Source organism: Aristolochia californica, unplaced genomic scaffold (assembly GCF_029961685.1).
Source record: "Aristolochia californica isolate CCGP_79_NKW_82.1479 unplaced genomic scaffold, dmAriCali1.0.hap1 SCAF_4, whole genome shotgun sequence".
NCBI classification, from domain to species: Eukaryota; Viridiplantae; Streptophyta; class Magnoliopsida; order Piperales; family Aristolochiaceae; genus Aristolochia; species Aristolochia californica.
The window spans coordinates 41238791-41263026 of record NW_027182103.1 but is presented as its reverse complement, the minus strand read 5'-3'; the positions used below and the strand labels follow the sequence as shown (position 1 = coordinate 41263026).

Below are 24236 nucleotides of genomic sequence, written 5' to 3'. Positions count from 1 at the left end.
AGGTTTAGAAGAGCCAACTTGAGTCATGAAATTTTTTTAAAAGATATGAACAGCTACTTAAAAGTTATTTTAATTTAAAAAGATATGGTTTAGGAGCCAAGTCTGACTTGGACTTGGAAAATCGACCGGGGCACCCAAAAACTTAATCTGGTCACTCGAGTTACTTATGGACTCACCCTTATGATTATGAATGGACCCGGCCGAAAAACCATGTTGCAAACACGGCTACACGAGTGCTCTCGCACGAGTCGCCTATGGGGGCCACTTGGGCTCTTCGATTGTAACCTGCTTGCACTACAGAGTACCCACAGAGGCGCGTTGCTCATCTTTCTAGAGCAGCTTCGTTCGGCTCAGCATAATTCATACTTTCTAGATATCCGACTTCAAGAATCAGAACCGTCGCTCAAGAATAGGCTCTTCTGCATCTCTTCTTCTCCAGTGATTCAGTCACAGAGAGGAGAGGAACCCTAACCATAGACAGACTTAGTTATATCTCCTTTCCAGGAGCTAGAACCTCATTTCCAATCTAAACGTTGGGCAACAATGGATGCCATGAGAAAGCAGCTGGACGTTCTCATGGGAGCGAATAGAAACGGTGACGTGAGGGAGGTAAATCGCAAGTATTACGACCGAGACGTCTGCCGTCTCTTCTTAGTCGGCCTGTGTCCTCACGAGCTTTTCCAGTTGACGGTAAAACCCTAAAGAATGCGTACTTCTGCTATTATCTATTTTCTCCATATTTCTGCTCTTGCTTGAGTTCATACTGACTGCATGTTTTATTTACGGTTGGGGAAATTCGTACAGAATCATGATAAGCCATTTTAGGACTTATTCTTGACACTACTTCGACCTGGAACTATCTGTCTATTAGTGTGAATGCTGCATAACATGCAGGCCTTTGCGTTCTATATACTTTCCTCTATTTTTTAGCTGTAGTTTTCACAGTTTTCTGTAGTAGTTGAGTTGGCATTCTAAGTTTAATTACCATCTCTTTCCCCTCAAGGAGTTGTTGCTGAGACGTTAGATGTTCGTTATGGTGCAAGCCTTGCAGATATTTTGCTTATTTTTTAAAATTTCTGTTATTGACAGCAGCTTGGATACTGGGCCTGCTAAAAATTAAATTCCTCTGGCAGAGAAATTAAACGAGTACTTGGATGAAGTTTTTATTTTATTTATTATTTTGTGGGTGGGGGAGGGAGGGAGGGAGGGAGGAGGGGTTGATTGATGCAGGAGTAAGAGAATATTTCTTGTTTCGTTCTTAATCATACCTCAGATTTTTGCATTTTAGATTTTCAAATAGGAGCACTTAAGTGATTGACCTGGAAATCAGCAAGATTAAAATTTTGTAATGATAAATTCATGAACACTTTTCTCTTCCATTGGTGAAGAAGCATACTTGCAAATGCTTACATCATTACCGACTGAAGCTATATTATGTATTGAAAGCATTTGGTCAATTTTCACATGGTTCCAGTTTTTCTGCTGTTGGCTTTTATTTGCTTAATGACTTGTGAAAAATAACAAACTTGGGAGGATTTAAGAAGAAGAAAGAGAGAAAATTGAGAACAAGGCAGTTGGAGAAGCAGCAGCAGTGTGCTGCGCCAGAATTTGCCTCAAAATTCGAGCCTTTACTTAAGTGAGTTACAGCAAAAGGACAAGAATGCCCCCAAGTAAAAAAAGTCTTATAACTCAATTTATATGCGTCAGAATTCTATGAGATTTGAAACAAAAAACATGATAAGGAGCCTAACCTGCTGGAACATTATGACATCCATATGAGATGATGAAATGACTAAACTACCCCTGCACTAGTATTTAAACACTCCTCATCAAGTTGGAGAGTAAATGTCTACAAGTCCCAGCTTATTAGAAAATGCCGGGTATTTTCCAAGGGGATTTATGAACACATCTCTAAGTTACTCTGAGGGCCATACTAATGACGCTGCCCTGCGGAGGCTACTTTCTTTTCTAGGAAATGTGTTGTACTGTAGATCCTTCGACAGAAGCAACCTTAGATGTGACGACATGGCTCAACAAACATGCAATCACATTAATGGACATGCGCTAGCTAAGAGAACTTCTTAGGTTAGGGTACTATTGGCTGGATTACTATGGGGAAGGGGAGAAGGACATCATAGAGTTTTTAATTTAACCATCAAATTTGGATTGGATAACTTAAAATTTCATTTCCTTTTGTTCTACATTTATTTCATATCCCATGTATTACTCATTTTAGGCTTTTTTTAATCATTTTATAGTTATTAGTGACAAAATGAAGTCAATGGCATTGTTATCATTATAATGAAGTAAGTATTATTCTTGTAACTAGTGCGACTTTTCTATAAAATAAAAAGTTGGATGCAGCCACCTCCTTTCCCCCATTGGAAATTGTGGTTGAGTCTTCATTTGTCAAATTTTGGCTTTCTATTTTCAGTTTTATTTTTTTAGCATGATATATTATGAACAATCTGTGTAAAATAATTATTCTTATAATTTTTGTTGCTCGGCCTGGACCTAGTTGCAATTATATACTTGTCTAATTCTATTTTATTCTTGCACCAGAAAATGGATATGGGTCCTTGTCCAAAGGTGCATTCATTACAACTAAGAAAGGAGTATCCTTTCGAGGGCGGTGTTATTTCAATTATGTTTCTTCTTCCCCACCCAATGGCAAAAACAGGAGGCAGAGCTGTGAATATAAATATGCTGTTCCAGCTGGATTTTTACAAGTTTCTGCTATGTAGTATTGAAGGATATTCCATTCATGCACTAGCGACTTAGCCAATTATTTTTTTCAAAATCAGATTCTTTGCGAGTAATTTACAAAATTGAGGATGAAGAGTCAATAGAAATATGCTCCAGATGAAACCAATGGAAATATGATACTTCATTGCACTCATGAGCCTCTAGAGAGGTTGCTTAGTAGCCTATATAGACATGAAGCCAAACAAAGCCGTGAATAGTTTCAGTCTTTTTCCCGATTGCTTGTTCCTTAATTATTTGCAGATATGAAGAAGACAAAGTAAAAGGAATTCATAATTATGATAGGGAGCTGGAGGATTTCATTGATAAGCTAATCATTGAGTGTGATCGTAAAATTCAGAGAGCTCTTAAACGTCTGGAAGATGAGGATGCGAAAGCAGCTATTGCTATATCTGTTTCTGAGGTTACTCAGGTATACACTTTGTACGTCCTTGGGCAGTGTCAAATATCGGATTTGATTATCTATTTGAAGTTTTATTCTTATTGTGCCTTCTGGTTAATGCAGTCTCCTGAAGCGCTTGAGCTATCAAAGCAAATAAAGGAAAAACTCAAAGAAGCTGATGCTTTTGGTAAGCTTTTTTTTTGTTGCTTGGCCTTCACTCTCCCTCCCTGGCTTGTGCCTGTGGTTATTTTGTTTTTCTTAATGCTTTTTTAAGGTAATATGTTTTTAATGAATATTGGTTACAAACTTATGCGCCTGTGAGGCTTGAACAAGGACTTCATATGAAAAAGCCCCACCTTCTGGCTCAATCTACAATGTGATCATTCTGAACTTTGATGGTCATTTTCATGGTTATTGGTGAACAGCCTGTTGGAAAATGAAAAGCCCTAGCATCTGGCTGAATCCACAGTGTGGTTACTAATTTGAAGGTCATTTTAATGGTTATTAGACAGTCTTTTGGAAAATGATTGCCATCCATTTACATATATGTGTATGCTGAAAAAAAAAATTCATCCATATTGAGAAGGTTATCAAATAAACTGTTTGAATCAGTTATACAACTTATTTGTTACACATTGCAATAGGGGACCTTCTCGGCTTAGGAGGGGCATCCTCCTTGTCACATTCTTCAAATTGGACATGAGATATCTGTAGGCTTTCTTGTTAATTCTTACACACCTTTAATTTTTTTCTGCTCTGAACCATGATTAGATTGATTATAGTTCGTTTAATATATTAACCCGTAGTCTTATGATATGGCAATTGTGAACACCTGTGTCTTGCCTAATTGCCTAGCTAGGGCTACCAATGTAGCTTGCTAAATGCCCAACCTTAACTTGCTTGTGCAAGCCTTCTCCCTATGGCTATAATGAAGAACCTCACCGCTTAGGGATGTGAAGGAGAGTGTGCGAGTAGGCTTCAGCTCTTAGAACTGACTTTAAAATGTATTGGATACAATTACGGACTTTCTACTTCATGTAGCATAGGATGGGAGCAATAAATAGAGTAGGTTATGTACAAATGATTAACCTTCTAGGCTTCTCAATACTTTCTAGAATCCTTTGTTAGGAATTAGACGCTCTAATTCCAAACTAACGAGAGCAATAATAATAATCGCGGAAGAAATGAAAAGCAAGCACGAAAAACAACAAGATATATATAGGTTCGCCTCAAGGTGAGACTACATCCTGTCTTCCGCCACTGCAGTAATCCACTATAAAGATGAAATAGTTTACAAGAGAAATTGAACACACTTACAAGTGTTTTTTCTAACCTCTCTCGAGCTACAACTCCAACTCCTTCTCTGTGAGGATTGAAACCCTAATAGCGGCGCCCCTCAATTATAAAGAGAAAATTAGGGCAACTGCGATACAAGAGTAAAATTCCCAAACTTCTCTTAATGAAACAACAATTAATATATCGTGGACCGGGCGGGGGATCTGTCCCCACACCCCCAGGAGGGGGGTTTCCCACCCCCCTTCCAACCCCCATGGGAACCTTACTGTGAAGGTCGATCCGTGTTCTGACTCAGCGTAAGGCGTTGATTAGGCTCCACAACTTAACATCCTTTACAACCCATGTGTTCCATCTTTCCTTTCTGAATTCATATGCAGTGCTGCAATGCACAAATACTGAGGTCATTCACATTTGTTGGGGAGGCTCTATAGAATTCTGGAATGCAACTCAAACTTGGACCTGTGGGTTTTATTTAGTGCTTAGTGGCTGGCTTTGGGTTGTGGAATGGCCTCATCAGATTAGGCTACTAATGAATTTTGAGGAATAAGGTTGTTTCTAAGGTAAAACTTCAGGGTAAATGGAATAATCGTATGTGAAGGAGATGCATTTACTTGTTTGGGTAAATAGAGAGCTATTTCTAATTTCACAACTGAAAGAGACGGTTGTGGGAAGGGAAGAGAAAGAAAAGCAGTAAGTTAGTGAATGAGTGTATGGTTCCATCTTTTTTTCTTATTGCTGGATGATTTCATGTTGCTAACAGACTTGCACTACCACTAGGATAGGATTTCCTTGAAACTCTAGCCAAAAGTAATTACGAGCAGGTTTCTTTTTCTGTTTTTTGTAATGCCATAACTTCACCATCTAGGGCTAGGTGCTTAGGTTGGATCATTACCCATATACTGACTACTCTAGTTTCCATAACTTGAAAGATCTGGATTGATGGATTCTTACCTTTCTGTCATTTTCTCTTATTAGTCATTCCCATGTAGTCATAACTGTTATTTATATTGTATTTGCAAGTATTTTCTTATTATCAGGTATTATGCTTTAATGGCTTCTTCTGTGAAAATGGTTGATGGATGGTATGATGCGTCTTTCTAGTTTGTATATAGTCTTTTACATGTATAGGCATTTCCTTTTGTTTTCCATTTCTTGTAAAATTTGAGCTAGGTTGTGAACATGTTGTGGATAGAGATTCTTGTTGTTACTGTAGTGTTTACTCTTTGCATATTACTTGGCACAATTCAGTTTGGCTGTAATTTGTGCTTTTTGGATGCAATTTTTGACAGCTAATCTAGTATTACTGTTTTTAGATATGTTATATAAAAAAGTTGCTGAATATTCAGGGTGTTAAACTCTTACCATAAATTATTTAATGGAGGCATGACAATGACTTCACTTGTTTTCAGATTTGGAAGGTAAGACTGATAATAAAATCCGTGCTCTGGAGGTTGTGGAAGAGCTTAGGGGAAAAAGAGCAGACAAACAGGTTTGAAAAAAAATGTTTCTTTTTTCCCTGAAAAATTAAGTCAGCTTTTGTCAGACTTCTAAATCCTTCATTGAGTTGCTTCTTATGAAGCTTGATGTATTTTATATTCAAAGGACCTCTATGTTTATTAATATGGTTGCTTGATGTAGTCCGTGCTGCTTCTGGATGCCTTCAACAAAGACCGAGCTTCCTTACCTCAGCCACTACCAAATCCTCCACCATTGGCTCCTTTGCCTGTTCTTGCTCCGCCTGATGCTCGTACACAGGAGATGATAAAAGAGAAGCTTAAAAAGGCAGAGGATCTAGGTCAGCATATTTCTAGTTTTCTTTCATTTGCCTAAATTATTTTCACCTAATGAAAACGGCCATAAAGAGAAAAACAACATAAACAAGCAGTAAGATTATAGTTGAATGGCTTACTTGGAGATGAAATATGTTTTGTTTGAGTAGTTCCAATACCAAAATTTCTGGTATCGTGAAGGCTGTTTGAGGCTGACCTTTTATGAGTTCAAACGGGGTTGTTTTGATACAATGTTCTTCAACTGTGAATTTTATTAAATAAAAAGGTAAATAAGGAAGACAAAGAAGACCTTTTATGAGTTCAAACGGGTTTGTTTTGATACAATATTCTTCAACTGTGAATTTTATTAAATAAAAAGGTAAATAAGGAAGACGAAGAAAAAAGTGAATGAATAAAGGAAGAAGTTGTTTTGCTTGGGTTCTTCTCATCCCAGAGGAAAAAAAAGTTGTGCCTGGGTACCGATCCATTTGTCTGGGAAAGACAATTCTTTTAGATTATTCTAGTGAACTAGATAGAATGTAAAGAGGAGTACCTTATTTTCTCTATTATATTGAGGGAAATATATGTTGGTTGTGGAGGCACAACCAATGTATTCATATATTGAGGCTGTTACTTATAATTAAGGTCCACACTTCTGCATTATGGTTCTTTTCGCCATTTTTGCTTTTCTCTTTTTCTTCATGGGGAAGAATTGCGACTCTGTTTATTTTGTAGATCTAACCACAGGTAAGTTGCTTCTATTTGGTTGAAGTGTTGTTGGCATTCTTACGCTTTCTCTATGGTATGATTTGTCGGTCTGCATGTCCTATTTGGCAAAGTAGCAAGTTGTGGACCCAGCCCGTTGAGTTCTCAGACTTTTGGGTATTTTTGAGAAATTTGCATCAAATTGAGATAATTACTATACTTACTCTATGTTTAGGTGTCTTTAATATGCCTGACTTGTAACCGTCTGTTCATTAGTGTAATTTCAATAATTAAAAAAATCTCATTTCAAAAAAATTATTAAAAAAAGCCTTTTATATGTTTGACTTACCATATGTGATGATCGTTTCACTAATGAAGGTGAGCAAGGTTTAGTTGATGAGGCACAGAAAGCACTTGAAGAGGCGGAAGCTCTGAAAAAGGTCAGTACATAACTATGAGTCACAACTACCAGTCTCTCCCCAAACTTATGGAGATTGAGTTCCTCGTGTCTTCTCTTTCTTGCCTCTAGAAGTCTTAACGGTAATTTCTCACTCTGTATTCTTCTTTGCTCAGCTGGCCCAGAGACAGGAACCTGTACTCGATGGTTCCAAGTATACTCCTGCTGATATGCGCATTGTGAGTGTTCTTGCACTTGTTTTATTTATTCCCCTTTTTCTCTTAATAGTATTTTTTTATTATCATTCTTCCAATCTCTTAGAAATGAGAGTGTTTGTAGGTTCCTGCATGCATATCTGCTTTAGCATCTTTATGTCCCTAAGTCATGAGTTTTCATTCCCTAAGTCATGAGTTTTCATTTTGTAAACTTGCACCATCTTGCAGACTGATCAGAAATTGCGTGTTTGTGACATTTGTGGAGCATTCTTGAGTGTATATGACAGGTAAAGTTCTACTTTTACCATTGCATAATCCTGGTCTGTTTTGCGCTATTTGTTAAGGGAAACAAAAGAAATAGCGTATGGGGTTTCAAGTACTTCAGCTTTTGACCAGGCATATTATTGCCTCCTTGTTACCAGCAGGGTTTTGGGCCCAATTTTACGAGGATAACTTTTGCAGCTAAAGCATGTGCGTGTTTTTCTGTTTTGGTTTATAGATTATAATTGTTAGAAATTTATGGGATGAATATTCATATGAAGTGGTTGTTTATGGTAATCGTTCATTTTACAAATTTTCTTGCTCTTCTATTTGGTTCTCAGTGACCGGCGTTTAGCTGATCATTTTGGAGGAAAACTTCACCTGGGATATATGCAAATTCGTGAAAAGTTAGCTGAACTTCAGGTGAAAGTACTTTGTTTCTTATGTTCTTTTCCCATTTTGTGTCACTTGTTATTACTGTTTAGTCTTTCACATTAAAAACAACAATACCTGCATATTTTGATGCAGACTTCACTTGCACATGGAGTTTCCATTCTGTAGTTGATAGGAGCTATTTTTTAGAATTACTTTTATTCTGGTGACACTTGTTAAAAAGGTGAAACTCTGAACATTCTTGATTCAGGTGCTGGTTTATTGTTTCCCACTCTTCTCGTAGAGTTTCAGTTAAGTCTGGTGCCCAGTGAGTTTTCTAATCCTAGAAAGCCACCAAGTGACTATGTTTATTTGTAGCATTAGTTGGTTTTCTTATTTTGATCATGAATCATCAAAGCCCTCTGCTGAGGGCTTTAGTGGCTGAAGAAATCATTAGAAGGTGATTGCGAGTCAAAACTCTCTCTTTTTGTTCTACACCTCAACCGCTTATTTCAGTCCTCATCACGCTGTTCTCTAGTACTATTATGGTGTGGATGCATCACTAAGTACTCTCTGATGGGATTTTGCCTGATCAGTGATCAGGAACATGCCGGATGTTCACACAGGTATGCTATATGAAAGGGTGAGTGCCACATAGAAGAGGATTTTCCATTGCCATTTGTGCAACTTTTGTATTACCATTTTAGCCTTATAAATTTGACTTTCACGCACTTCTATGAGTAGTGTATGCCTAAGCTGAATGAAGTAATAACTATCTGTCTTTGGTTTGAATGCTTTCAAGTAATTGATTGAGGAAGAGCACATTGTTTTTCTTTCTGTTGTGGCTCTAACTAATATTCCTTAGTTATGGGTGACATTATATGTGTTTAAATTGGCACAATGGGTCATATGTTCTTTCTAAATTACTATTGCCAGGAGGAAAGGAATAAGAGCCGGAAGCAAGCTGAAGAGGAAAGAAGGTACCCAGTACTTTGTTATTGGATTTTTAAATCTGCGCCTCATTTTCATACATCAGATCTCATTGATTGTTAGGTCAAAAGAGCGTGGTCATGAACGTGAAAGAGGTGCTAGCAGGGACCGAGAGCGAGATAGAGATGAACGTGGTGGAACTAAAGAGAAGTCCCGCGATTATGACCGTCGAAGCAGAGACTATGATCGCTCTTATGAACGTGACCATGGTTATGATCGAGATCGAGAGAGAGAGAGAGATCATTCTCGAAGTTATGATTCAAGAAGCCACAGAAGATCTCGGTCCCAATCAAGGGAACGTTCAAGGGATTATGATCGCAATCGGTATCAATCAATTATTCATTCTTGTTGCTTACGTATCTTAACTGGATGATTATTGTAACCTAAAGTTAATAAAAAAAGAAAAAAAGAAGTGAGCAAGGACTAATTGGTGAATGATCATCAGGTGTGAGTAAAGAAAAAAAATTCAACAGGATTCCAAGACTCTGATTATGCTGTTAATTTACATTGAATGGATAAGCTTTGTCCAAGTGAATTTAATCTGTTAGGTCATGATTATGCTTTTATATGTTGTGGTCTTAGGCGGAGTTAGCGGCCACCAGTGATTTTTGTCCAATGTGTCGTGCTATATCTATTATAACTGTTTGTGGTTGAGAGATTGAAACTTTTCAATATTTGGTTTGGGTGTTTATATTGCAAAACTTATGCTTAGTTGTATTATTTACCTTGGTGCAGGCGATATGATCGATACTGAGCCAATGGCATGGAGGTGAGCTGGGTGACAATTTAGGATTAGTCTGCTTAAACTATATTCGGGAGTGGTCTTGATTGTTTTGTTGTAGCTGCGTGTTGTGTTGTTGTTGGCAAAAGCATTCTTGGAAACAGTTGGTGGTGAGACTTCAAACCTTTTTAACTGAATTGTAGGTTACATCACAGTGACATTTTGCCGCGCTTGTATGAAATCTGTCAATCATAAGAGTCAATACTGTGTTCTGTTGTTAAAGAATTGGGCTACTGTTTATGCTAGAACAAAGGTTTTCGGGGAGTTTCACAAATTGCAGCTAAAGAATAATAAAGTATGAAATTATATAAAGCCTACAATAATTTATTGTGATAATTCATATATATATATATATAATTATCTTTATTAACAAAGATATTAATTTTTAGAAATTTTATTAATTAATTGTTGAAATATTATTAGAAGTAATTTGCAGTAATAGTCTAATCCTTTTTTGCTTAGTACACCAATTTTTTTTAATCAAAGATAATTGATATCCTTTTGCAATAGTTTATAATAGTCAATAAGTAATTTCTTATTTTACAGTGTGACACAAAAAAAAAAAAAAAAAAAGTCTGAAAGGTGCATCCCTTCTCTGCACAAAGAAGAAAAGATTTATGTTTGATTTCGACCACTATTTATTATTCATTTATGCCGGTTTTAGTTGATAGAAACAATTCTAATTCAATTTCTCTTAGGGCCTGTTTGGAACACACAAAAACAGAAAAGAGAAGGGAGAGAAAAGTAGTTTTCGTTGTTTGGCAACAAATAATCATAAAAATCAGTTAATAATTATTCTCTCACAAAACGATGGAATTTGGGGAGAAGAAATAAACTGGAGAGAAAATTTTAACCATTTAAATTTAAAAATATTACTAATTTTATTTTATTTTTTATTTTTCACGTGTGTTGGAAGATAAGCTCAAGCCCACACGACCAAGGAAAGCCCAAAAGTGGGCCCAAACCCATAAAAAGTAGGAGCCACAATGATTACCATGAGATGACATCCTCATCACATCGAAGATCAAGAAAGACTCAAGAAAATATCTTTATCTTAAGGTCACAACAAAAAAGAGTTTTAGTTTAAATTATGTTAATCTTTTATCTATATTGAATTATTTAATTATGTTAGGACTTATCTTTAAGTGTTAGTTGGGACAATGGTAATTTTATTATAATTGGACTCTACTACCTTCCTCTATTATAAATAGAGGTTTATGTACTATGATTACAACAAGTTATTGAAGTCAATGAAATATTTTATTTTTTCCATAAATTCAACAACGTATATCCAAACAAGAGAAATTACATTTTTCTTTCATTATCTCTCTTATTTTTCATAGACATCCAAATAAGAAAAAACAAATCTCTTTTCTTTTCTTTACTTTTTTATTTCTATTTTTGTGGCCTCTACACTTTCTATATTCCTAACACAACCTTAAGTAAATTATATATAAATATCATTTTTTTCCTATATTGCTTCTTTCATTTTTCAATCAATCCTAAGTAATTAGTATTGAAAGATTGAAAGAAAAAGGGTTTCCTGCAACTATTGATGAGAAGAAAGATTAAATAGATGATAACTATCCCTTTTTTTTGCAATTCTTATTTATTAGAGGAGTATATTTTAATAACAATAAAATATCGTTCTTAATATGTTGATAGACTATGAATTTGACTGGTAAGAAAAGATTGTTAATGATTTGATCATGCTTTTGGACTCATCTCCTAAGGAGCATTTTTATTATTAAAAAAATAAATTTATTATTATTTTAAACATTCCTTTTAGTAAACTATAATAATAAAAATATAAATAATTTTAAACTAAAAAAATATAAATAAATAAGTATTTTACAGTTGATTTCTCTCTCTTTGCTTCCATGAACAGAGTTCCTGACCAGCAAACTCTCTTTGATAAAGTATCTTAATTTTGTAAAGACTGATAATTTATTTTATAATTTTCCGATGGGTTCCTTGCAAGAAAAGCAAAAAAACAGTCGTATTCAGAGTTGGCAATGTCAGGCGAGGCTCAGCTGTCACCTTCCCTCGTCTTTACTGGGAGTCTTTGATACCAGTCATGTGTATTACAGTCACAGAAAGGGAGGTAAGTGGTAAGTGGTAATCGATCAGTTTGGCCCGAAGCTTCCTTGTTCCTACGGAGTAGACCATTGACCCACACCGATGACGACTCGACAAATAATACTTTTTTTTACGGGAAAAATAAGCTCTGCCCACCTTCCTTCCATGGAGGAAGGGTCCGTTAATGGCGGCGGCTCTTGTTCTTCCTCTCTCCCCTCCTACCCCACTACCCCAATCGTAGAATTCTCTATTTTCAACTTGAAAAGCTTCTCCGTAGACTTTCCCTCTTTCTATTCCTGCCTGTCTCCGCCCCCCCCATGGATCCCGCCATCCAGGCTCTCGTCGCAGCTACTGCGAGCTTCGTTATCGTCACGATCCTCTTCGGTCTCATCTACCTCTTCTTCAGAACCAACCGGAAGAAGAATAAACGCAGAGACCGTGTACTCTCTCATCAGATTACAAACCCTAGTTCCCTCTTCGACAGCGCGTCCTTTGACCCTTCTCTCCGGCACATCTCCCTCCCGGACCTAGTCGATGCCACAAGGAATTTCGCCTCCGATGGAATTGTAGGCGACGGCAGCTTTGGCTTCGTGTACAAGGCGCAGCTCCCGGGCGGACCCACCGTCGCCGTCAAGAAGCTCGACCGGAACGCGTTTCAGGGGTTCCGCGAATTCCGTGCCGAAATGGAGACGCTGGGCAAAATCAGGCACGAGAACCTGGTGAGGATCCTGGGTTACTGCATCTCCGGCGCGGACCGCCTCCTCATCTACGAGTTCATCGAGCGGGGCAGCCTCGACTACTGGCTTCACGAATCGACCCAGGCGACGGCGACGTTGACGTCACTCCCATGGCCGACCCGGGTCCAGATCATGAGAGGCGTGGCGACGGGGCTGGAGTATCTCCACAACGGGTGCGTGCCCCGGATCATCCACCGCGACATCAAGGCCAGCAACGTCCTCCTCGACGCCGACTTCCGAGCGCATATCGCCGACTTCGGACTGGCCCGGAAAGTGAACCCGGCCCACTCGCACGTGTCGACGCAGGTGGCCGGGACGACGGGGTACATGCCGCCGGAGTACAAGGACGGGGTGACGGTGGCGACGCCGAAGGCGGACGTGTACAGCTTTGGAGTGCTGATGCTGGAGGTGTTGACGGGGAGCCGGCCGAATTGGCCGATACGATTGGAGAACGGGAAGGAGGTGAGTTTGACGGCGTGGGCACACAAGATGAGGGGGGAAGGGAGATGGCTAGAAATGACGGAGGCGTCGTCCATGGATAAAGAATCAGTGGACGAGGGAGAGGTGGAGGAGTATCTGAGGATCGCGTGCATCTGCACAGCGGATAACTCGAGGGAGAGACCCAACATGGAGGAGGTGGTGAAGCTGTTGAAGGATCTCCCTTCCGCAACAACCGAACGGCAGTGAATTGGTGGAGAACTTCTTTGTAAATTCATATTGGGTATATATTTATCACCTATTTATCTTCCGTTGGAGATGAATTATTTGCACTTTTCAGTGTAGTTATTAATAATCTCGGTCAAGTTTACTTGTGAGTTATGACATGGAATTCAATCGCTTACTTGCTGCAATATATTTTATTCTCAGACCAGTGCCTGTTCCTGACTACTTAGGCTTCTTTACGGGGAAGAAGACTATTTACCCAGTATCTGTATTTGGTGTAAAATACTATTTTATTCCATCATAAAAATACACTCAACCTAACTAAAAAGAAAAAATGAAAATGTCTTATTTCTTCATCCACATCCTCGTCTCCAGAATAATGGAGACTAGGAACCAAATTGCAAGAACGGCCCCGTATCCAGCATTCCATGATCCGCTCTCAACCTCTCCCAGAGAAATTCCATAGAAGACATTTGCTATAGCCAAAGCAATCAGTACTCTTCCCACAGTGTAATGGTACCAGTTCCAGTATTTTCTCATCTTTGATGCCGTATCGGGCCTAATCAAAATAGCCATCACCTGCAAAATTCACCCATGGCCGTCAGACTCTGGTTTCTCTAGTCTGAGAGAAAAAAGAGGAAGAGAAGAAGAGAAAGATGAGAAGTTCTGTACTGACCTGAAGGCATCCCAGGGCGAGAATAGAGATGCCAATGACCTTGTGGGTGTTAACACTTGCAGAGATCTTGTCCTCCAAGCTGAATCCTAAGATGATAGCGATGAGACCCAGGACGAAACCCAATCCCTGGACTGAAGAGTGAGAATAAAACCAAACTGGATCCCACTGCTTGAAGTAACGAGCAATGCTCGCCCCAATCGGCAAGAGAATGCCCCAACCCAGCATTGCCAGTGTCCCGTGTCCTCTTCTCAGCGTCGTGTACTCCCCCCCGCCAACTGAGCTCTGCCCTGTTCGTACACCAATTCAACACCTCTACACCATTAATAACCATTTAACATCTCCAAGCTCGCCAAATTCTGAAAGAAGGCGAAAACCAGAGATGCCATAGTTGATGCAGTTTACTAACAATTAAGGGCTTTGTCTTTAAGACATTTTCACAAACAAGAAAACATTAGCTTCCCGCCTGAAAAGCAGTCTTTGCTTTCCAGACGAGAAAGAGATTGCTCAACAAACTTAATCTAACTTGCTTCAGAGAGAAGACGAAGAGATTCTTCGGTCACGTTCTCTTATAAGACAAGATCAAGAGTCGATAATCACCATTAACGAAGTCAAAGGTGGTGGATTGTTTATCTCTGTGCTGGAACAAGAGATTGTTGGAGAGAGGCACCAAGTTGCTTGGTCCAATCGAGTAGATAATCCTTGAAGATGGTTGAACCGTGTTCAACTGGAAGCCAAGATATAACCGAGATGACTGAGATACAATCTCCGCCGTCGAATTTATCAACGGTAGGTTCCCTTCATCAGGCCGGACCAGTGACTCTCTTTTCCCACCTAGATAATACTGTTTAATCGCCGGAGTCCCGTCTCGACTAATCCATCCCACAATCGCACTGGATCCCACCATTTCCCCGTCCGGCGAGAAGCCGATTGCCACGTACGAGTTGGGGTTGGGTGCCGATAGGACAAAGTCCCACACGTTGGGCTCACTCCGTGTATACTGGACATCCATGATCCATCCACAACTCATAATCAGGATTATTATCATCGTATTTTTCACTAATTAACACTTGATGCGTAATTACCCAGCTCTTTTCCGACTAATAAACTCAAAAATTTGTTCTCGTTAATCCGTCCTAAAGAAAAGAAAAACGAAAAGTTTGGAAGATTTACTCGAAGGATGAAATCTTCGGAAGTCCAGACTTGAGAGCAGAGGAGAGTAGATGTGTTGAACGAAACCAGCAAGCCGAGATCAAAATTCGAACTGCAAGAATCCGTTTGCGAGCTGACAATGGAAGTCAGCCCCAGGAAGAAGAAGAAGAATATAGCAACATAAGACATCTTCATCATGCTTCTATGTCTCTCTTCTCTCTCTATGTCTCTCTTCTCTCTCTATCTCTCTTTCTCTTCTCGTTTCTGCTTAAGATGTTTTGATTCTTCTGAGTAGTAAGAAATATTTCTACGCATAAAGAGTTGTTGTGAGGTCTTTTCCATAGAAAATCATGAAAACCAGTTTGTTAGGTTCGTCGGAAGCGTGTAAAGATGGAAAGAGAGTATTATATTCAAGATATCAAAGATGGAAATGTGGTTGAATGGGTGTAATTCAACAAAGCGATAACATCTAATATGGCAGTTAGTACAATTCGTTTTTTTTTCTAACGATTCATAATCACATTAGTTGTTGACTAAGAAACCCATGCTCTCTACTCCATTTTTATGAATATCTCAGTCAATTTAAATAATGGTGGGTTTTGATTTGACTCAGAACCTAATCGTCAACAGATGAGTAGGTGTATAAATAAAGGTTTGGAGTGGAAAGTGCGAGGAGCAGAGGATCTATTATCAGTCGCCGGTGGATATTTGGTTGATATCTACCGGTGACTGAGGTGATGGATTTTTCTATTTGAATAAGATTTTCCCGATTAAGATTAAGGTTTCCCTGTTTGGAAGAGGGAGCAATGTTCGTGACGTTTAGTGATGATAATAGTGGTGGTGATTCTCTCAAAGCCTGTTCATGACACCCGCGATTATTGCTGTTTGGAAAGGAGATTATTGAAAATAATTATAAGAAAATTAGTGTTCTACAAAATTATCACAGTAGGTGGCCGGATCACTAGCAGCAAATCACAGTATTTTCCGAGAATGTTTTTACATGTGCTATAATAGTGGGGTTATTTTGTGAGAATCTGGCAACCATTAAGTTCAATTACTTGGATTCTCCGTCATCTTCTCCTTCTACTTCTCCGTCAACCAGTGTCGACCCGAGCAACCTGAAGTACTGCTTCTCAGCATCTCCATTCTCCCCGCAGATATCTTCACCAGAGAGCTCTCCTCTCTTATCATATAAGAATGTTCCGGGCAAGCCAAGTGAGCCATCTTCCTTTTCATGGCTTGATGGAGTTGCAACTGATGAAGCAGAAAAACAAGGCTCTTGCTTTCTGTCACTTATGGTGCCTGAGTGGTCTCCATGCAGTGGATTCCACCAGCCCTGCAAAAAATCAAACTTGTACATTTCCGCAACAGTAACGATGAACCCATTTGAAGGCAAGATAGTCTATGACGCCTGACTGGTAGATAACTTTTGATTCAAAACATGAGCACACCTCTGCACATTAAGGATCACCAGAAAAGCCTCGTACCTTGAAGGCATTTAAATGATTTCAAAAATTGAAATACACTTCGCTCTCGTTCTAATAAGTTCAATTATGGCAAACGAATCATAAAAAAACCAAAAAAGCAGTTGCTATACATGAAATTGAAGCTCAATTTACACGTAAACATGGCCAGGGAAAAAACCTACCCCCAGCCTTTGTAATTTTTTCACCAGTTGAACTCTCAAACTGTCCGCGGTGAGCTCTTCATGGCAGTATGGTAAAAACAAAAGCCAAAAAAATAGGGATGAGTGTTCTAATTTCGCTGCCAAGATCACCTGAAAAGTGTTACAAGATGAATCAGACAAAATACATCTCAAATTTCCACAAGGAAATACGAACCAGAAACCAACAAGCTACAATAGAACTAAATCCTATACACCATCTTCACTTGCATAAGCCTACATCTGAGAATACCTCACAAACACTGATCTGATACAGTGACTTCATTCTAAAATATTATGTGGTTGAGTAGGTCCTCTGAACCCATAACCAAGAAAGATTGCCTTCACTCGTAGGCACTAAAAGAAAATGTTTATTTGACATTCAATGCCCTGTTGATCATTTTTAGAGCTGTTAATATATTTTCTTTCTTCTGAAATAGTTGCCACCAAAAGTATTCCCATCACACAAACTCACAAAAATTTCTTTTGTATATCCAAGAGAGAAAAAATGAAAAGAGAAACAATAATGTTGACATCACTGATGGTCCACCACAGATAATGCTGATCTCTACAAGAACAAATACATGAAAAGTTCGTTTGTCTTCTAGGTATAACTAGGTTAACCTTAAAAGTGCAGCACAAGTATGGAGTACGATTCGACTCCAGGAAACACTTTGTACAAAATTCATTTCAATGAGCACAAAACATAAATAAAAGCTTAAAAATAAAATATATTCTTCAGAATTAATCAAATGATAAAGTAATTTAATTATTTTTTTGTAAAAGGAAACTATAGTTTTAGTAGTAGTGACAACAGTGCAAACCTGGGTGTCCAGACTTCTGAGATGTTGGTAATGCAGGCAATGACATCTCTGCAAAATTTTGTAAGCAACATCAGAATATGACAATACAAATCAAGAGGAAGAATATCTTTCCAACATAAGCTTATAAAACAGCAATCACCTCTGTTTACCACAACAAAAAGCTCCTGAACTACTTACCAGGGACACAAAGTGACAAGGATGGAACTAAAGAAGATGAAGGCCATGGAGCAGCAATGTTGTCACTCAAGTCACATGTAAAGCTAAGGCCCACTGATTGATCAATAATAATGTCTGTGGGTAAACTTCGAAGCAAACAACCTATAGCCATAAATGACATTCACATTCAGATTTTATTCTTTTAACCACTCAATATCAATGATAAAGCTTTTACAAAGAATTACAGAGTATGACATTATAAAGCATAAAACAATATAAATACCATACCTTGGTGTCCATAAGCTGCTCCAGTTGCAATAAAAGATCAACCAGACGTGGAAGAGAAACCACTCTATCAGATAAATATATGCCAACAAAAAGGGAAAATCACAGCAAAGCTAAAGTCCTGCAAAAGTATACCCTGAAGGCTGAAATCCTTTAAGTCAATATCACAAAGTTCATAGACGTTGGCCATAACACCACCCATCTGTAACATGGAGCCAAATGTCGTTGCACAGTTTATTGCTTGTCTATTAGTAATTAGCATCTGATTTTGTATTGCCACAATATAAGTATTTAATGAGCTGCAGCAGGAAAGATTTGGAGAAACCATCTCACTGCATGCTTTTATCACTGCTGACGGCTTCTTGAAATCCAATGGACAGACTACAAAGATATCATGCATGCAGTTAGGGTCAGCAAAACAGCCCACACAAGCTGCAAGCTTGTAACAACTGAAAAGATAAACTACCTTTGTTAACCTTGCAACTTGATAGTGTACGAAAGGCTGTGTTTGCAGCATCTGACGAGAGCTTCCTGGCAAGCCATGCATAAACCACCCCTTTACAATCAGTTAGAGGATCCACCGCATTATAAATTTCACCTAAAATTGGACTTGCCACAAGACTTGACGGTGTTGATGAGATGTGAAAAGCTGCTTCTGCAATTGCAGGCTGACAAACAGGTCGACAGCATTCTCTAAGGGAGTCAACAGCACTACAGGCTTCAAGTAATTTGCTTGTGTTCACCTTCTTTTCAAACATTGTTCCTTTACAGGGCAAGATCCACCAGTCAGATTTGATGAATGTACAGAGCAAAGGGTGGAGACAGAACTATTTGCACCTCGGCTGGTCAATATGCTCATGATATCTGAAAAGCAATTATTGGCAGCTGCCTTGTGCAAAATAAGGGCATCTGTATCATGGCTGTAGCTACCTTGAAAAATATGCACTAGACTGCTGACTTGGGGACAGCATATGACATTCCCAACCAGTGCCGCTAAAGGTGCAGAACAATCACAGGCTGTTTTGTTCAAAATATTTGCTATAGAGGTAAAGTTCACCGGGCATTTTCCCGTCAATACAGGTTCATAAGTGGTGGGAAATGAAGGATACATCGGAGATAAAGGCACCCCATGGTATGGATAATGGGGAATAACAGCAGGTGAAATTTCAATGGGATCAAATGAAGAAATCGGGGACTCTGTGAGCAGCACCATGTTTGGGGAAAGAGAACTGGGGATAGACACCGTCTCCAGTGATATTACATTGTGCACACCATACAACCAAAATACAAATATCACCAACTGGTGATACAAAAAACCTGCAAAAAGAGAAGCTGCATGTGAAACTTCAAAATCAATGATAAAAAGGTAATAAAAGGACTTCCAGTAATCAACATTATTGAACCAAGCATTTCAGTGATTGTAATACAAGTTCTTTTTATAAACGAATCTAAGACTCAAAAAATCTTCCAGCAATAACTCCCATGTAAGTATTTTCTCTCTCCTTTTCTTTTATATATTCACACATTCTATCAAAAAAAAAAAAAAAAACTCACATTTAAGACGAGTAAGAGCCTCAAAGCACTCCATAGTCCCCTAACCCTTTGGCAACATTGACATTTACCAAATAAAATGATCAATGGCACCCAAGTGACCAAATGTCAAAACAATTCATTGCCTTCAGCCTGTATAAACAAGTAAATAATATGGAAACAAAGATAATAAGACAGTCTGTATTCTAATGTACGCAACATCAACCTTTCTAATAATCATATTACAAGTACTAAAACTCACTATACAAAGAAATACAATCAGTAGTCTGACTATGTTAACTCACACATTGACATCATTTTCATAATTTTTACTTTTTGCATTCAATTTACATTAATAAGTTAACCCCAACTCTATTCCTTGTAATGATATTTCTTGCGAAAGGGCCTGTATCCATCTAAAAGTCCAATAAGAGGAGGTACATTATGAACCTTAGAAACCCTTTCCTTGGTGTTTGCTTCATCCAACACATTATCTTGAGTGTAGGTCTTCCATTAACTAAATATATTGCTTCTATTTAATGATTATCACCCTATTTGAAACAATTGAACCATGAACCAGAGCCAGTATTTGACTCAAACATCTAATAGTTCACTCAATGAAAACAAGAAAAAAACCTAAACATCAGCATCTTAAAAAAAAACATCCAGTAATCCAGAAAACCAGCTAAATCTATAATAAGCCCCCTACACTAGTTCCATTTGAGATATCATGTGCCATGAACAGAAACTGATCAGGAAAAAAAATGACAATCTCATTGTACTACTTAAAAAAAAAACAATATATATATATATAACTCCATTAGATGTCATCAATAAAAATTTAACACAAATTGCATGATTCAAAAATGTGACCCTAACTTGTAGTTATCATAATCAATTATGCTTTTTTTTCCGTTCACAACCAATATCTATGATTCACACGTCATGTCTCTCTATGTAACACTATAAAAATTTTATGGGAATACTATATCCACTACTCGTACTTCTACCATACACACCCTCAGTAAAGAAAGGTATAAACCAGTTATATAATTTGTTATAGGCACCATCATCAGTTTTCTCAGCTACAGTTTTCCCCAGAAGCATACTACAAACACCTGGACACAGCTAGTCAGTAGGATAATCCTTTTCTTCTCTTCCAAAGGTCTGTCTCGCCATTATAATTTCCGTTCAAGTTTGTTTCTTGTATCGACGTTCAGTTTTTGGTTCATCTGTTTACGCTAGACAGTGCGGGTTCGTTTGCAAGTAAGATACATTACATTTTCAACTCGGTATGGGAGAGGAAATTAATAAATTCAGAGAAAATACAGACATAAAGGAATCTAGAAAGATAAAAACTGAAGTTGAGGGACAAAGAAACGTCTGGCTTGTGTATCCACATCAACAGGAAACCTTAAGAAACCCGCTTTTGTAAATAATAGCTACAATAGAAGAAGTGTAGCAGGCACCTCCATATACTACAAGTTCCAAGAAAAACACCTTGAAAACTCTACAAGAACCCGTCTTCACGACAACGTTGTAGACAAAATGCAGATTACACCATCTAGTGAGAAGAAGAAAAAGAAAAACAAGTGAGACGAAAATAAAAATCTCATGAAATTAAACAATGACCACAAAATGGAAAATAGAAAAACCAAAACTAAAAACGTCCACAAATGCAGCAAGGAAACGAAAACTTCTCAAAGACTTACCTCCAAGATCAGCTCCAATCAGCTCCACATTTCCCAGGACCCTTTCTCTCCCTTCTTTCTTCTCCACCTTTTCGCCTTTTTAGTCAACAGCATTTCTCCTCCCCTGTCTCTCCTCCTCGCTCTGTCTGTGTCCTCGTTCTCTCTCTCTCTCTCACTTTCGGTGCCACTTTTTTATCCTAGCGGATTCCAAACGGGAATTTATTTGCGTTCTTTGAATGATTGTCTGAATCATGTTACTGAGCTACCCCTCCTTATGATAGAAATCCCCAACGAGTTCCCTTTCGCATCTCAGAACTCCGAACGTTAATAGATACGCTCGCGCCAGGTTAGCGATGCTTCATCAACCCAAATTGTCTTAAAAAATAACCATTCTGTGAAGTGTAAAGGAAGAAATCCATTACACTACTATGTAAGACTCGTACGCCTATCCCAATATGTAGCTGTACTTTGAAGCGCAAGTCGAGATCATCCAAGAAGAAGCAGACAAGGCAAGCCACTGGCTCTCTCAAGGGACACACACTATTGACCCAAATAGACTGAAGAATGCCCTTGTTTTTTTCTAAATTTCTTGAGCAGTTGTAGTGATTAGTAGAGTTAGAGAATCCAATCTAATCGTCCTACTAAATTTAAATTCGACTGGTTAGCTATTTATTTCGTTTCTTAATCTCAGTCTCTCATCAGCGGTCAAAATCAAATCGTGGGTAAGTGGATTTGGAGCTGTGGGTGCATTGGATTCTTTGCTGGTTCCAGTTTTGAATGCCTTTACTGAGAAAGCTTCGGAGGTGGGAATCCATTTAACGGTAGGATCCCTTTTTTCCCTTTGAAACCGAGCACGGTTCGGTGGAATGGGAGAGAAAGTACGAATAAGCAGACGGCCGTGGTTATCAACTCTCCCGAATAGCAATGAAAAACAAGCAAAGTACCATTTTTATTTGGCCATATACCATTTTTATATAAAAAATAAGTTATTTGTGCTTGTAGGAGTCCAGATTTCTTTGATATTCAGATTTAGAAAAATATTGGTATGCATCCCAGTTCTGTAAAAATATAAGCGGTAGCAAGCCTGAATCATCTTAAATCTCCCGAAGAGGTTGAAGCAAACCTCAAGAAAACAAACAGTTAAATTACCCCTCAGAACATATAAAATTATATTACCTTCCGCTCTTTCATATTTGTGATCTTACTGGTGGTACCACCAATGCCAATCTACGCATTTCCACCATTTGCATGCTGGATCAGAGAGAGGGAAAAACATTTGTAAAGGGAATGTTTACACCCAGAAATCATGGTGACAAGTAAAAAACAACTATCTGGAGCACATGCCTGACAACTATACTTTCCTTGCAGAGTTATCATAGTTCTAATAACATAAGGCCACTGTTTAATACAAAATAACAGGCATTAAATGACGATAATATAAACATACCAGATGCCAGAAAAGATAATTTAATCTATTCTAAGAAAATAAATGGTGGTTAAATTGAAGATACCTGAATATAATGAATGAGAAGGGTACTTTCACTACAAGATCTCGGTGGAATCTGTGTACCAGTTCTCATCGAATTAAGAAAAACTAACCATGAAATAGTATCCATCAGTCACAAAGTATTTTCTGAGCCTGGTAATGCATAAAAAACATCAAAGCTCTCATCATTGACTGCGTAACCAGTATCAAGACTATCCTAGTTTCTGCTGCCGTTGTCACTGTTGTAGTTACTTTCCCATGTACTTGCAAAAGAAGAGAGAAGGATCTTCTTGTTTTACGTATACCCACAAGGTGTCTAAGATATTTGCAGTCCCCAGCTACAGTAGCACTGAATCTACATAAGCAGCTATTACAACAAGATATACCTCTGGAGTCAGCCAGTACTACCCTTTGATGAAAGTACAACAGCTTGACCACTCAGTTGAATGTTGAATGACAAAAAAAAAAAAAAAAAAAAACAAAGAATCAACAATGAGTAGGCAAGTTCTAGAAGCAAAATGATTAGTACCAGTGAATTGTAAAGGCCATAGACTGCAAAGAAATAAATAAAAAAATCATGAAAATGTAAACTTGGTAAATTCACCAAAGAAAAGACAACTTCAGATTTAAATTACACAAATAATAAAAGTGTTTACCTTTCATGACTACTTTCTTAACTATTTATTTGGGTGTCAATTGGTGGACTCCGACATCTTCTAGCATTATGCCTCGGTGATTTACATCTATCACTGAAGTAGCTACCATGTACATCTTTATCCATTTCTGTATATATATGAACAAAATATGGTCAACCAGGTTGTTTCCTTGCAATAAAAGGGAGAGCTCCGAGTCAAACCAATAAAGTTTATTTTTAGGAGGACAGAAATTCATTGCATATGTTTGTTTATATGCCTCTCTTGAATAAAGAGAGAGGGAGGGAAGCAAAAACTTTGCAATTTCGTTCAATGTCTCAATTATAAGCTTCATAATTTTAAATAGAGATTCAAAACCCTAGGGATATTCCAAAATGACAAAATTACGTAGATGATAAAATGACCAAAATTCCTCTGATGATAAAAATGCCCCTAAACAATTAACATAATTACTTCTAAGGATAATACAAATGAATGTAAATTACAACTAATCTATCTTAAATGTTTCACTGCCTAACCACAACATGGTGGGTCTCGCCATTGTCTAGTGTCTTCCTGTGTAGATTCGTGTAATCAATACTATATGAAGGTTATTCTCACCAACTCTCGGTCTAGAAAAAACTCAACCCTTTCGAGTAGGACTCCTGATGATTCTGATAGTTCTCCAACAAGTTAGGGTCTAGTTGTTGTAATGTGTCCCTCGTAATCCATTT

General features: G+C 38.1%; 3 protein-coding genes and 1 pseudogene across 7 annotated transcripts; 2 read left to right on the top strand and 2 right to left on the bottom strand.

The window, feature by feature from the left end:
- The first annotated feature begins 326 nt into the window (after positions 1-326).
- On the top strand, positions 327-10133 carry LOC137962953 (uncharacterized). Of its 5 annotated transcripts, XM_068810101.1 has the most exons (13): positions 327-690; positions 2563-2615; positions 3007-3175; positions 3269-3332; positions 5851-5930; positions 6080-6236; positions 7294-7355; positions 7489-7551; positions 7756-7814; positions 8130-8211; positions 9097-9140; positions 9214-9474; positions 9886-10133. In XM_068810101.1, the coding sequence occupies exons 1-13, from the start codon at positions 544-546 to the stop codon at positions 9902-9904; spliced, it is 1260 nt and encodes a 419-aa protein (XP_068666202.1). In that variant the 5' UTR covers positions 327-543; the 3' UTR covers positions 9905-10133. The 5 variants fall into 5 exon arrangements, with proteins under 5 accessions (XP_068666202.1, XP_068666203.1, XP_068666204.1 ...); XM_068810102.1 differs by lacking the exon at positions 9886-10133 and having other exon boundaries at positions 9197-9276; XM_068810103.1 differs by lacking the exons at positions 9097-9140; positions 9214-9474; positions 9886-10133 and adding an exon at positions 8432-9065.
- Positions 10134-12045: 1912 nt separating this feature from the next.
- LOC137963922 (phytosulfokine receptor 1) lies at positions 12046-13613 on the top strand. The gene has a single exon (XM_068811155.1). The coding sequence runs from the start codon at positions 12328-12330 to the stop codon at positions 13432-13434; it is 1107 nt and encodes a 368-aa protein (XP_068667256.1). The 5' UTR covers positions 12046-12327; the 3' UTR covers positions 13435-13613.
- A 55-nt stretch (positions 13614-13668) lies between these two features.
- LOC137963923 (cytochrome b561 and DOMON domain-containing protein At3g07570-like) lies at positions 13669-15449 on the bottom strand. The gene is made up of 4 exons (XM_068811156.1): positions 15257-15449; positions 14684-15083; positions 14087-14373; positions 13669-13989 (listed from the first exon to the last, which is right to left on the bottom strand). Exons 1-4 carry the CDS (start codon positions 15431-15433, stop codon positions 13756-13758), a joined length of 1098 nt encoding a protein of 365 aa, XP_068667257.1. The 5' UTR covers positions 15434-15449; the 3' UTR covers positions 13669-13755.
- A 675-nt stretch (positions 15450-16124) lies between these two features.
- On the bottom strand, positions 16125-21659 carry LOC137963565 (uncharacterized GPI-anchored protein At1g61900-like; annotated as a pseudogene).
- Positions 21660-24236: the final 2577 nt, after the last annotated feature.